Genomic DNA, 13,458 nt, shown 5'->3' with positions numbered 1-13,458 from the left:
TAGCGCATCCGCGTTACGGTGATCACGTGAACGCCCGGTCAGCCAACACCGGGAGGAGAAACTCATGACGTCATCGTTCAATTTCGCTTTGAGAAGTAGAAACAAACAGAACGTGAGAATGACGTAGTCACGCCTCTGACGTAGTGGCTCAACGTTGGCCGCTCCAACTCCGTCGCATTGACTGCGCTGACGATTGCGCCTCGCGTCGCACGCTAGAGTTGGCAGATTTCGGCGACTTGACTCGCTTGAAGGTTTGCTGGCCAGTTTATTAAATATATAGACGGAATTAGATCGTAATATTTGACATGGGGTCTTCCAATATGATACTGAAGAGGGCTACGTAGTTTTCTAAATATCAAAAATCACAAGAGCGAATGACATTTTGGCGAACGGCGACATTTGAGCGAATGGACGTTTTAGCGAATAACGGGGGCGCGCGTTAACCCATCCGTCGCGCTGCGCTTTACGCCGCTTTGCGACGAGTCTGCGGCAGCTCATTACAATAATATGAACTCACTTGGCCCACCCGAAAACGCCGCTTCGCGGCGTCCGACTATTCGCTTAAGTGTCGTTCGATGAAACGTGGGCGTTGGCTAAAACGTCATTCGATCAAGTGAGTGCCTCCCATTTTGGCGATATCCAAAACCGCGTGGCGATAATTACGAAAAATTGCAGAGGGGAAGCAAATTGGCTTAGAAGGGCGAGGAGAGGCAGCATCATACTTTTGGTTTTTCAGTATCTAGGCTAGCTGATGCAAGCTACCACTCAATATGAAGAATACAGCCCGTTAGCACCCACCTCCCACCCATGCATCCAGCCGGCCAAGTGGCAACGACAACGCGACGGGGTGCAGAGTGACCACCACGGCATGGACGCACACGGTTGACACAATGATAAAGTTGCCTTCTCCCGACTAGGAGACCCTCGCTCTGCCGTATCCAGCATGGAGGGGCACTCCTAGGGCCCTCAACACCACCCAGAACGATCAAAGCCTCTGCACTGGCATTTCGATGCCGACAGAGAGAGATTGAGGGCAGACACGTAATGAACAAGAACGCCGCATCAGCGTTTGGGTGGTGGGTGGTCCTCCTGTCCAGGCAATGCGTCGAAAGGCACCGCAAACTTTCAGTTCCAACTGTGTTCGACGAGCCTAGACTCTACAGCGCCGAAGCTATGCACGCTCGCAAGCAGAAAGAGAAACCAGTTCAGTCCAGTAGTTTTATTAATGTACCGTAAAGCAATACATCTCTTTAAAAAAGAAAATGATTTCTCATTTGTAGTAAAGGCATATTTGTCATACGGACACGCTTCAACAAATTGCTCTCAGTAAAAATCGGGGCACAAGCACGTAGACTCGAGAGAAAAAAGGTGTAAAATGTAGATAGTGTAGAGACAATGTATTTTGTACAATAGATACATGATGCTGTTATATGCACCTAGGTAATCATGCTTTATGACAGAGGAAAAAAAGGACTATGCTCGAGTAAAAGACTGCAGAATGTGTGAACAATGCATCGGAAGTATGTACAGGCATGAGAGGGTCTATAAAAATAGATATGCGGTATGCAGTATTGCAACAACCAAAGACTTGACGCTTTCATTTGAGTCTCCTACTCTAGGCAACAAATCTAAAAAATAAATTAAATTCGAAAAAGTGCTTCATCATCGAGAATCGGTCAGTTCTTTCTTGATATGCAGCAGCTGCAGTCACTTCTTTTTCATCAACCTCGATCATTGTTAAAAATAGTGTCAGTCTGAGCATCGTTTTTTGAGGGAAATGCAATCACCATCACAACCACTTGAGTGAATCAAGCAGAACTGTTAGCTTGAGTTTGTTCTCAGAGGCCCTTCAAGGCAAAACACACTTTGGACGATCCCAACCACAATTAAGGAAAAATATGTGAACTTGGTCAAAACTGTTTGCCTATGGCACAATCACCACCACTTTTTTCTCTAGCTGGCAAGTAATATCTGAAGCATCAGCACACAAAAGCAAACTTCTTACAGTACCAGCTCAAACTGAAAAGCAACACTGCTTTTACTCCAATATCTTTTTCAGGTTTGCTGAATTTAAATGGTGTAAACTAACAAAAGGGCATCAAATATCACTAACATACCACTAAAGCGTATCAAATATAGCACTACAACTTAAAACCTTGTCTATGCTACTTTCATTGCCCAATTTCTATTGTCTTAAAATAATCAAAATAAACGAAATGAACAAAATAGATGCCACCTTCAAAATATTTTAAAGAAATGATCGCTCGCAGCATAATTTATTCTATATATTGCAAAGAAAAGAGTCTTTCAATACCTATTTCTTCGCTCAATGTTGAAGCTTTTCACTGGGTCATGTAACTTCATTATGAGCAAAACATGAATCATTCCGTCGTCTCAGCAGTTTCCAACATGTCCTCAATTCGCAGTATCCACTGCATCATTATATGGCACGCACGCAAGAGTCTTAATACTGAGAAGCTGACCGAGAAAAGGCATGAAAATAATCGAGCCAGTTAAAAAGCACAACCCACAAAAAATGTGCCATGCAGGCACAAAAACCGCAAAAAGTGTAAGGCAGAGTAAGAGGGCAAGATTGAACACGGGACGACCCTGCACAACTTAAAATCGAGCGAAGCACGCTCGCCGTTTTAAGGCTGGCAACATATCCGGGCACATTATTCACACTGCTGCATATACCAAGCACCTATGTATACTATTTACACCACTGAACACTTCTGCTTTCAGGGAGCAGACCACATTCTCCGAGAAAGGCTCAGAGTCGTCTCGCTTCAGTCCAACACAGTCCTTCCTATGGTGTTCAGCGATAATAAATAATGCCTGAACCACGCTTCAGGCCCCCCAACGAGGAAGTCCATCAACAAAGCACTTTCAAGGAGCTCGCTCCCGTGCCGAAACTTCGGCACTTTCCTGGGCCGGACATTCTGGACCCCACGACGAACGACGGGCACTTTGCCGGGCCGGATTTTTTCGAGCCGGGGACAAGAGATCGGCACTTCGCCGGGCCGGGTATTCCGGGGCCAATGTCCAAAGATCGGCACTCCTGAGCCAGAGTTTCCCGAGTCCACCCCGACTGTCTGTCCACCCCGACGCGTCGCCGACATTCACCATTTGAGACCGGGTTCTAGGTGGGGGATGATGTGGCAAGTTGGCTCGAAGCGAAGGTGTTTGGGGTGTGACCGCTGCTTGTACTTGATTCGTGCAGAGTTCCAGCTGCTTAGATTGAAACAATCCTCTTTTCCCTCTGGGACTCCCATTTCGGGCACTGCTTCTCGAGTCGAGCTAGCAACTAGACTAAAGCGATGATCAGCGAATTCGTCTGTTCTCCTTCGGCGCTGGCTACCGGGTGGCGCGCTGAGGCCAAGCTAATTCGGTAGTCGGCACGCATTTCGACGTGTACCTCGTAAGCCGGCGAGGCCGATCGTCGCCGAGCATTTAATTCGCCGATAGGTTGCGACCGGATTCCTGCGATTCTGTCTTAAGCCACTCCCGCAGCCGTCGCAATCCAAGCAATCGCTTCCTTCCACCGTCCGCATATCTGGCGCCCCAACAATTTTCCCGCATCGCCGCATGGGCGAGTCCGTCGCACCCGGGGTTGTGTGCACCGACGCCTTGACACAAAACTAGACTTCTTCCAAACCGGGATTACTAGACCGTCGTCTCACTTCGGCTACGATGGTTCAACGGCTGAAGCTCCCTCTTGAGCCGATCGTAGTCGTTGTAATACTCGTGGTCGTCGGTGTCCTCGTCGGAACTGTTCTGTTTCCGGGTCGCGACTCCTCCCGGCTGTGGCTGCGGCTGCGGCAGTGGTGGTTGGACAACCGTCGGCGAGCCCAGTGGCGATCCCAGCGGGCACGTGTTGACGTAGTGGTGTCTGGGGTCGCGCGGGGGGTCGTGGTTCGGGGCACCCCCTGGCGTGCGGTTCATCAAGTGGTACTCTATATTGTCCACGCCATGCAACTGGCCATTGCTCTGCGGCACGAAGTCCGGAATAAAGTGGTTGTAGTCCTGCGGTCTGCAGTGGTCTAGCTGGTCCGAACCTGCGACGGAAAGAGGGATTCTAATTTTGGAACACATCCTGACCGAAGAAACCGCGGCAACAAAACTTTCACAAAAGTTGCCCGGCTTTGACACTAGATGTTAGTTATGGTTATACCCAGTCCACTCACAAAAGATGCATTGGCAACGTCCAACACCAAATCCCACGTGCGCAATACTGAAATCAACGCTAGGACCAATGCTGATATAGCATTGACTTGAACATAACTTAGGATTAATGCAGCACTGTATGAGCGCCGTATCACTAATATAGCACAGTCAGCACTGCACAAGCTGGGTCAGTGCTATTCCCAGTGCTGACCACTAGCACTGAGGTAGCACTGTGGTGCATCTGGGAACAGACCTTAACGAAAAAATTAGAAAGGTGTTCCGGTTTACAGCTGTCGCTTATTCCGACGACTAGTGCTACAATCCGAGCCGTGCAATTATCATTAATTACAGACGACCATAGTATTTACCGAGAAGCACAGCCTAATCGAATATTCTCGTTTGGAAGCACAACCTTCTCTCTTTTACAGAGAGCACAAATGAATGTATTCTCCAGAATCCAGACACATCAACACCAAGAAAACCATATTCTCTTTTTCAGCTCAGTGTGGTCGCTACCCTAAGCTAAGCTACAATTATGGACGGACATTCGGCGCCTTCGCCAACGAGCGGGCCAAGGAAACAACAAAAACCGGCGCACCGTTGGAGTAACGGTTGTCGCCAATGAGGTCCATGTAGGTGGTGGAAAGTCCCCGGGATCTTGGTGAGGGCATGAGGTAGTCGTCCTCGTCTACCGGCAGCGACATCCTCATGTCGCCTGGCTTGGCGCCCTTGGGCAGTGTTGCCGCGTTGTGCAGGAATGCGTCGTCGTCGCCTTCCTCTGCGACGCAAAAATGCGTGTATAGTCATTAGACAATGCGCCGTGCATTTCCCACTAAATTTAGTTGGGAAATTCGTGTCGCGTGACCTAAGCACCGATTTAGTTTCCCCACTGAACTTAGCGAGGAAATTTATGTCACGTGACTTGACGTTACGAGACCTATACACCAAATCAGTTTCCCACCAAGTTTAGCGGGATAATTATTGTCACGTGGCTTGCTCGCGAGACCCCTAAGTTTCCCCGCAAACATTTGGCAGACAAATTGATGTCACGTGACCTGTCAGCAATCCAGTTTACCCACTAAATTTAGCGAAAAAACTGCATTTCATTTATTATAGGGCCATAAATAAATAAATAAATAGGGCTTTGACAGTAAAGGAGTTAACCCTGAGTTTACTCCTAGCTTTGACAGTAAAGGAGTAAACGCTAGGAGTAGAGATGGGCACACTGACCTCTATCCGCTAGAAGTGCACTTGCACGGACACTCTCCTTACCAACGTCGCCACCTTAAGGTTGCACCTATCTTCTAGGGTAATTTCGGCGTGCAAGCCATAACACTCTCTCTCTATCTCTCTCTTCCCCCCCCCTCCTTCAAGAACAGCAGAGTTTCTGCGATGCCTCACCGGCGTCCTTTCCCAGTAGCTTGAGTGGGTCGGAGCAGTAGCGCTGGTTCAGGCTGTTCTCCCGGCCGCGGGCGTGGTTGCCGTGGCAGCCGCCATTCATCGTCTCCGGGTGCACCGCCCCCACCATCATCCCCGATGGGAAGAACTCGGCGGGGTTGGGCAAGCCCACGCTGGGGTCCTCTTCGAACCCACGGTCGTCCATGAATTTCTGCGACGAAGACGATGACGACAGGGTCGGCAAAATGTCTTTCCTTCTCCTCGGAAGCTCAAAAACACTTTTCGTGTCGATAGTGTTGCAGATGGAAAATGGTGAACGAATTGTAAAGTAAAGAAACGCTCGATTTATCTTGGTCCTATGGGTGGAGGCGGCAAACATGGAAGGCATTTCCGCGGCGTTCTTTGGGGCCTGTGATGGTCATTGCAATTTTTCTTAATTTTATTGGCTATAACATGTCATGGAGTTCGAGTTTCATTCTGTAAACCGTTCAAATGCAGACGCCGAATGCCATGAACGCTGGACGCCAGCGTCCAGCGATTGGCGTGCACGTTTTCTAGCAGTTGGTAAACTCCACCGTGATGGAAGCAAGCCCAGCTAGCTTTCCGTCTGCCAACTAATTGGTGCAGTGATTGAAGGCCAAGCTTAAAATCATTAAGGTCATAGATTTGATTCCCGTTGGGGCACACTCAGAATTTCGTTCTTTTTTCTCACTCTACCACTTTTTTGTGCGGATTGTCCTCTGAAGTCTGAAGTATCTGTTACACATTTTGTAACCATCTCCGTGCCATTCTATCACATTTCCCTCCAAGATGAGATCTCAGTCCTTAAAAAAACACACCACCTTAATATTTTTCTTTTGTAAAGTCTTTTTTATTAAGCAATTTTACCAGCTTTCAAATATTTTGATTGCCGCTTTCGGAAGGTTTCATTCCTGTAAGAATTTTTTTCCGAAATAAATTATTTCCGACATGCCGGCACCATCTAAAGTGAAGCTTTCTGTGCTTTCAAACGCGTTTAGCTCGGTTTCACTTTTTGGCATCAAATCTCGGTTCAGGAAAACTATTCCTAAATAATAAATTGATGTGTGCAAGCAGCTTATTAAGTTTCTGTACCGAAATTTTGTGAGCAATGGTGCTGTGAGCTTACTTTCTGCATTTTCATGGTCTTTTTTGTCATGAGAAGCTGCAGTATCTTCAACATAACACATAAAAGATTGTAAAAAATGTTTTTTACAATTTTAATTTCTATTAAAACTGGTACAATTTCAGCAATTTCTCTCCATAGCCACATGACACGAGTGTTATACTGCATGTTTCACCAATAGAACTGGCCATTATTGTTACCCTTTCTAAACGATAGTCTTTCTCAGTGGCCACAGTGTTCATTTAACATACTTTTACATAACCCTTTGAAGGATAAACTTGTGAACATGAAACTTTGCATCCGATTCTTTTTCCCAGCTATGAATATGCCCTGCAAATTTGACACAAATGAGGCTAACCGCTAAAACGTTTGCCTTCCTCAGTGGGTTGAGACTGGAAATAAACATTTAATGATGCAAACTCATGCCATGGTTAAAGAAACCACACATTTCGCAACAGCCACAACCAAAAACTAAACCCATTTTCAGAATAGCCATGGGTTTTACTCTTTCCAGCAGAATATTTATTATCTCTAAGTTCCAAATCACAACATTTGACGTCACATTTTCAGAGTTGCCAGTAGAGCCCTTCCCCACCTCTCGGACCGAATTTCAAAATTCAACAGTGTCAAGAAAAATTATCATTGCGGCTCGTAATTTTGGTTACTAGTTCAGATACACCTATTAATATGTTGAATCAATTTTGAGGCATACCAGTGACTACCGTAATATCCCACGCCCGAAAGGTAACCCACCTCTATTTTTGGCTAGATTTGCTAAACACCAAAAGATGGCCCACCCCTGGCAATCATAGTGTTTGGATCAATGATGACCTCGGCGTAAATTCGGCTAGTTGGCTACTGCAGGATATAAGCGAACATTGCAGACTAGGAAGTACGGTCATCTTTGCTTCATTGTCCCTTGCCATGATAACAAGTTTGACTGAAAAACGTGATCTAAACGTAGTAGTATTTTAAACTTTTCTCGGCTGTACACCAAAAGTTGGCCCAACCCTTAATTTCGCCTAATTTGATCTCGATTTTAGGTGGGCTATCTCTCCAGAGCCTTTAATGTCATCTTCCTCGATTTAGCCCGTAAAATGAAGATTATTACTATTATTATCAGCATTATGGAAGACGGGTCACCAACCTTGATGGGGGTGGGCGGCGGGGCCTGGTCGACGGGAGCCATGGCCAAGGGCAGCTGTGCCCTGGTGGGCTGGAGGTACTCCTCCGCGTCCATGATGACCTCGGGGCCCTCCATGGGCATGCTGAGGTTGCGGATGAGCTCCTTCTCGTCCTGCGGGGTGTAGCTGGGCAGCCGCATCAACTTGTCCCCGGAGACCACCAGGTAGCGCCCGGGATCCCGCGCCATCTTGGCAAACTCCTCTGCCAGCTCCTTGAACGAGGGCCGCGAGCCCGCGTCCAGCATCCAGCCTGGAGCGGGCGAGAAAGAGGACGTCAGGCGCACTCGCGGGGACGTTATCGCGGAAGTCTTTGCGTACTGCATTTCGTCGGCCCCCCAAACGCGGTGTTTCTTTCTCCTCCTCTTACCTCTCATGCGGAACATCAATTTTAATGCAGAGTGTGTTTTGATCGGCCGATTTTCATAGGGTCCTGCAACGTTTGACTGTAAAAGCCGGCTGTAGCGGCCATTCAGATGCTCTTCTCTTTTTCTCCGGAAGGCCTAACACAGATTCTGTGCTTAGCAGTCTTTGCCAGCATGAACAAGCTTTTTCCTTTTTACTTTCAATTGTTCGATTCATCATGCAGGCAGTGCCCTAATCTTTTGGATGTACACAAACTCGTGAGCAACTGTTTCAACTTTTCTCACCGCTTGGCGGTTATCCCATCTGACTGATTCATTTCACGTGAAAAATATGCTTTTGTTTGTGTAGTTCAACGAAAACAGTTTATTGGTGTGATTGTGAGAACGGCTTAATGGTGATAACTCTAAGCTTAAACAAAAATTCCAACATAAAAGCTTAATGAGTACAACTTAATGGTGCGATTGACCACTTCATTATTTCTTAATGTGTAACAATACTTCATTTGAATGATATTACAAGACCCTTTGGTTAAGAGATCAAACAAGCATTGCCCTGTGTTTGCTTCTTTGTTTCTATGTCTAAATGTTCTGAAATACTGAAGTATAACTTGTTTGGATCTCAAAATTCATTTTAAAATACAGTAAATTCAATTGATTGCTTTATGTTTCAAAATAACTGTAATCCCCTGATTGCAATCCTCTGATCAGTCATTTCTGACGCGTGCAAATGAAAAGAAAGTGTCCAGACAAGGCGTTCAAACCTTGAAAATGATTTCTGCCTATTCTCTCAGAACGCTGAACCAGTGGCTGCTTCTGCAAACTTGTTTTTCTTATAATAGATAGTTCAATATGTTGTGCATCGTGCTAGACTGACCCTGGGTCAAGCCTTCGGCTGCCTTGCTCCCACCAATGGTCGTCCACAAGCCCCAACAACTCCTGTCTCAATATCACAAATTGCAATACGATCGTGACGTCGCAAATGGCAGGAGCACTCACACTTGATCATGATCATGTAGACGTCGATTGTGCAGATGGAGGGCTGGTTGAGCCGCTCTCCCTTCTCCAGCAGATCAGGGACGTCACGAGCCGAGACGTTCTCGTAGGGACGCATTCCGTACGTCAGCAGCTCCCAGACAGTCACACCTGCAGCACACATCCAAATTAAAATTGATTTTCCAACCCTTCTTCGCTTTGCGCCTCTTAAATATTCGACTCAGAACTATATCATGATAATGCCAACTACTGTGAAGCCTACTTGTAACAAACTTCCCTTATAACAAACTTCCTCTATAACAAATTTCCCTTAGAACAAACTTCACTTATAAACTCCCTTATAAGAAACTTCCGCTATAACAAACTTCCCTTATAACAAACTTCCTCTATAACAAACTCACCTCAAAACAAACTTCACTTATAACCAACATCCTTTATAAGAAACTTCTGCTATAACAAACTTCCCTTAAAACAAAATCCCTTTAAACCCAGTTCTCTGATAAAAAAAATACATCTGGTATAACAAACTTCTGTTATAGCCAACTTCCCTTATAACAAACTTCCCTTTTAAAACAAGCTTCCCTTATGACACACTTATATCATTTGTGGGAAAATTATGCTGCCTAAAGTGGCCACAGAATGCAATGGAAGAACACAGCTAATTTGCCCCTTTATTAATTAAAATAAAAGTTGCTTTTGTCTCTCAAGATGGCCTTTTTTAGCAATTCACCTCACTTGTGCAATGTAAAACAACAAGGGCAACTCACCAAAAGCCCAGACATCACTCTTGTGGGTGAAAATGCGGTGTTGGATGCACTCAAGAGCAAGCCACTTGATGGGCATCTGGAAAGAAAGGGGCACACACAATTCAATAACTTCACCAGGAAATGAACAAAATCTTGCAACCATATGCCCTCTACAGTACTGACTAGTACTATTCCGGACATAGCCATAAGCTCACATTAACAGCTACGGCCATACAAGATCACTACACTACAAAAAAGAGACGATGAAATAACATTTTTTTTTACTTTGGCTTAACAGATACTAAGTTCAAAGTTCAATAACAGCAAACACTCCATGTTTATATACATGGAATCCCTGCTTTAGGACATGGAGCGAAACTCGTGCTTTATGAAGCGTGGAGATGTCGATTTATGTTTAAATGCCCTAGTCGTTTTTACAAACTGCACATTTATTAGGTTCACATTCCTTTTCTATCCAAATAGACAACCGAAGAAACAAGAAAAAGATTATCTCTTCACAACAGATATCCATTTCGGTGACTAGCAGGTGACCCTAACCCCCAGTGTTTACAGGAGTCGATGGCTTGACGAATAAGCGTTTCAAATCACAATAGAATGTACCTTGCCGCCAGCCGCCTTGTATTCAAACTCGTTGTTGTCGAGAAGCTTGGCGAGACCAAAGTCGGTGATTTTGACGCAACCCGGAGTTTGCACTGCGTGAAGATGTGAAGCATGATGAGTGAAAAGTTTCACGAGCTTTGCACTTGTTTACTGGGCATCACGAGATACTTACGGAGCACGTTGCGGAGAGCCAGGTCTCTGTGCACCATGCGTTTCTCTTCTAAGTAGGCCATTCCCTAGAAAAGGCAAGAGAGTTCGAGGTTTTGGGCATCAAGATGGCATTGATTAACAATGATACCATAAAAACCGATACAGTATTGCTTAATTTATTTACTTCCCTAACTTAAGCAATGAATTGAGACATGCTAATCACTTTTAAAACGAAAGTGATAGTGCAGTAGGTACGAAAGATTAATTTCCTGGATCGGCTATACTTCGTTTCACCTTATGTGCGAGCGAAGGCAAAGCTGGAAGCGCGAGCACGAAAGCTCTGCGCATTCAGGCTTTGCTCGAGCGCGCGAGCTGGGGAGAAACGCAAAAACCGCTGGTCTCGCGCTTCTAGCTTTGGCTTCGCTCGCAGATAAGGTGAAACGAAGTATAGTTCACTGCTTTGCTGGGTTACCGAGTAATTGAGGCCACCAAAAAATACCTTGACCAACAGAAGAACAAGGCATTTATACAGTGTGGGAGATGTTTGGATCGTTCAGAAAAATTAATGGATGAATAACTATTCAATGAACTGCTTGATTAGCCAAGTAACTATTAGGATGAAGTTACCAAGTACTGTAAACGACCTCATTTTCACATTCTCGATATTTTGCGAATTTTGCACGTGAGTTTCAGGTATTTTTCGAAGGCACAAACTATGACAATCAGGAACGACATGCTAGGTAGGAATATCTGCACATGTAAGCCAAGCTCACCCTGGCTATCTGAGTGCACCAGTTGAGGAGAGGCTTGGAGCCTATCTTGTCCTTGTTGTTGCGGACGTAGTCGAGGAGGCAGCCCAGCGGCATCAGCTGCGTCACCAGCATCAGCTGCGACGTCAGGCACACCGCCAGCAGCTTCAGCACGTTCGGGTGGTCCACACTCGCCATGATGTATGCCTCCTACAAAGCAGATTACATATCAGCCGCTGAATGCTGAAGAAGGGGGCGAAACTTTAGCTGTGGAACGCTGAAGAAGATTGGGGAACATCGGCCGCTGAATGCCAAAGAAGATGTAGCCACAGAATGCTGAAGCAGAGAGTGGAACATTAGCTGCTGAATGCTAGAGAAGATTGTGGGGCATTAGCCACTGAACTCCAAAGAAGGTTGCAGGACTTTAGCCACTGAACGCTGAAGAGCATTCAAGCCATAACATTTCCATCCACTTTACTGCTGAAAGCAGCAATAGGAGTGCAGTCGTCTGCCACATTATCTTCAATTGGCTAACTGGCATGGGGGTGATCAGACTCAGCAGATCGACTGCTCAGATGTGAGTAATGCAAGGGCAAAGTTTTATCCTATCTTTCTGCTCCTAGGATTAGTTAGTCTGTAGTAGAAGATGCATTGCCTAGCCTCGTACAACTCCATCTAACATGGCGCTATCCAGTTTCACCCGCCATTCTTTCCACCGACAAACATAGCGGAGGGAATTTGCTGACTCACCTCCAGAAACTCCTTGTTGGTGTTCGGAGCAGTGCCCTCTCGCAGGACTTTAATGGCCACCGGTATCCTGACGTTCTCTCCCTCGGGCACCCAGACACCCTAGTTGAGAAATATGGTTATTAATATTAGTATTGTTATCATTAAATAGTTCTTGAAAGAAGTGCAATTTCGTGGAGACGATCAGATCTAGTGGTCACAAATCGGCAAAAGCTGCCCACCTTGTAGACTGTTCCAAACGCTCCGTAGCCGAGAATTCCGCCTTTGCGAAGCTCCGCCTCCTTCACGATCCGAAGTTGAGCCAGGTTCGGCTTGATGTCCGTCGGTTTCAAGGGTTCGTTGTCTTCGAATCCACTCATGCGCTGCAGTTGAGAAAAAAAAAATAATGTTAATGGTGTGAAGAAGACATGCAGTGGTCACTAAGATTCACAAGCTCTAATGTTTGCGAAGTTTGCGAACTTCCAAAGTTGCTCTTGTTGAAGCGCAGTTAACATTGCATTAAGACATATCTATTGCATTTATGATATTTGGTTAAAGCACAAAAATTATTACACTGCATTTAAGTTTCCCATTACATTACATCAGGATACTAAAAGTTGAGCCTTTGCCTTTCTAGTCCCACCAGCGATGTCCACCAATTATAGTGCAACCGACTCATTACGATACCACATATAACAATGTACTGCTTATAACGATCAGTTTCTAGAGTTTCTAGACTGGAGATGATCAGTTTCTAGTCCAGATACGATAATCGGTCATAACGATTGAAATTTTGGGTTTTTCCATTTTCGTTATAAGCGGGTTGCACTGTATACTAGAGTTTGACCTTGAACACAAAAAAATAATGCTCAACATTTTAAATATAGAAACTAAGTTTCAAACATGTGCATGCTAACATTTAATTTGTGCTTCTACGAGTTTGTTCTCCATTGTAACATTACTTTCCATCTACTACGACTTGTTGACGACAGGAGTAATTTCTCAAAGAGCGGTTTCACGGAACAGGCACGAAAATGCCAAGCTGAAGTTATGAACAATTCGAAAGGCAATGCGGAGTGCTTCGACAAACAGAACAAATTGAAAGTTGAAAATTCACTTACGAATTCTTGAGACAGAGAGAGAGGGAGAGAGAGAAGAGAAAAGAGGAAAGAGGCAGAGAAAGAGGAAAGTCAGATCACACATGGATGACACAACAAA

At 45.4% G+C, this 13,458-nt stretch overlaps 1 protein-coding gene across 2 annotated transcripts in view; it reads right to left on the bottom strand.

Moving 5' to 3' along the window:
• Window positions 1-1,204: 1,204 nt before the first annotated feature.
• The window catches only part of LOC8036473 (epidermal growth factor receptor), a 32,862-nt gene continuing 20,608 nt past the window's right edge, over window positions 1,205-13,458 (bottom strand). For both annotated transcript variants that reach the window (XM_029980051.4, XM_029980053.4), the window contains 11 exons: window positions 12,483-12,623; window positions 12,265-12,363; window positions 11,539-11,724; window positions 10,788-10,851; window positions 10,616-10,707; window positions 10,016-10,091; window positions 9,252-9,398; window positions 7,857-8,143; window positions 5,569-5,776; window positions 4,766-4,945; window positions 1,205-4,058 (listed from right to left, as the gene is read on the bottom strand). In XM_029980051.4, coding sequence (XP_029835911.2) covers window positions 3,667-4,058; window positions 4,766-4,945; window positions 5,569-5,776; window positions 7,857-8,143; window positions 9,252-9,398; window positions 10,016-10,091; window positions 10,616-10,707; window positions 10,788-10,851; window positions 11,539-11,724; window positions 12,265-12,363; window positions 12,483-12,623 — 1,872 coding nt within the window. In that variant the 3' untranslated portion in view covers window positions 1,205-3,666. The remainder of the gene's footprint in view (window positions 4,059-4,765; window positions 4,946-5,568; window positions 5,777-7,856; window positions 8,144-9,251; window positions 9,399-10,015; window positions 10,092-10,615; window positions 10,708-10,787; window positions 10,852-11,538; window positions 11,725-12,264; window positions 12,364-12,482; window positions 12,624-13,458) is intronic.

This window comes from Ixodes scapularis, unplaced genomic scaffold (assembly GCF_016920785.2).
Source record: "Ixodes scapularis isolate PalLabHiFi unplaced genomic scaffold, ASM1692078v2 PGA_scaffold11__112_contigs__length_91849675, whole genome shotgun sequence".
NCBI lineage: Eukaryota > Metazoa > Arthropoda > Arachnida > Ixodida > Ixodidae > Ixodes > Ixodes scapularis.
Note: the sequence above shows the minus strand (reverse complement) of the source record. Positions and strands in the feature narration are given on the sequence as shown.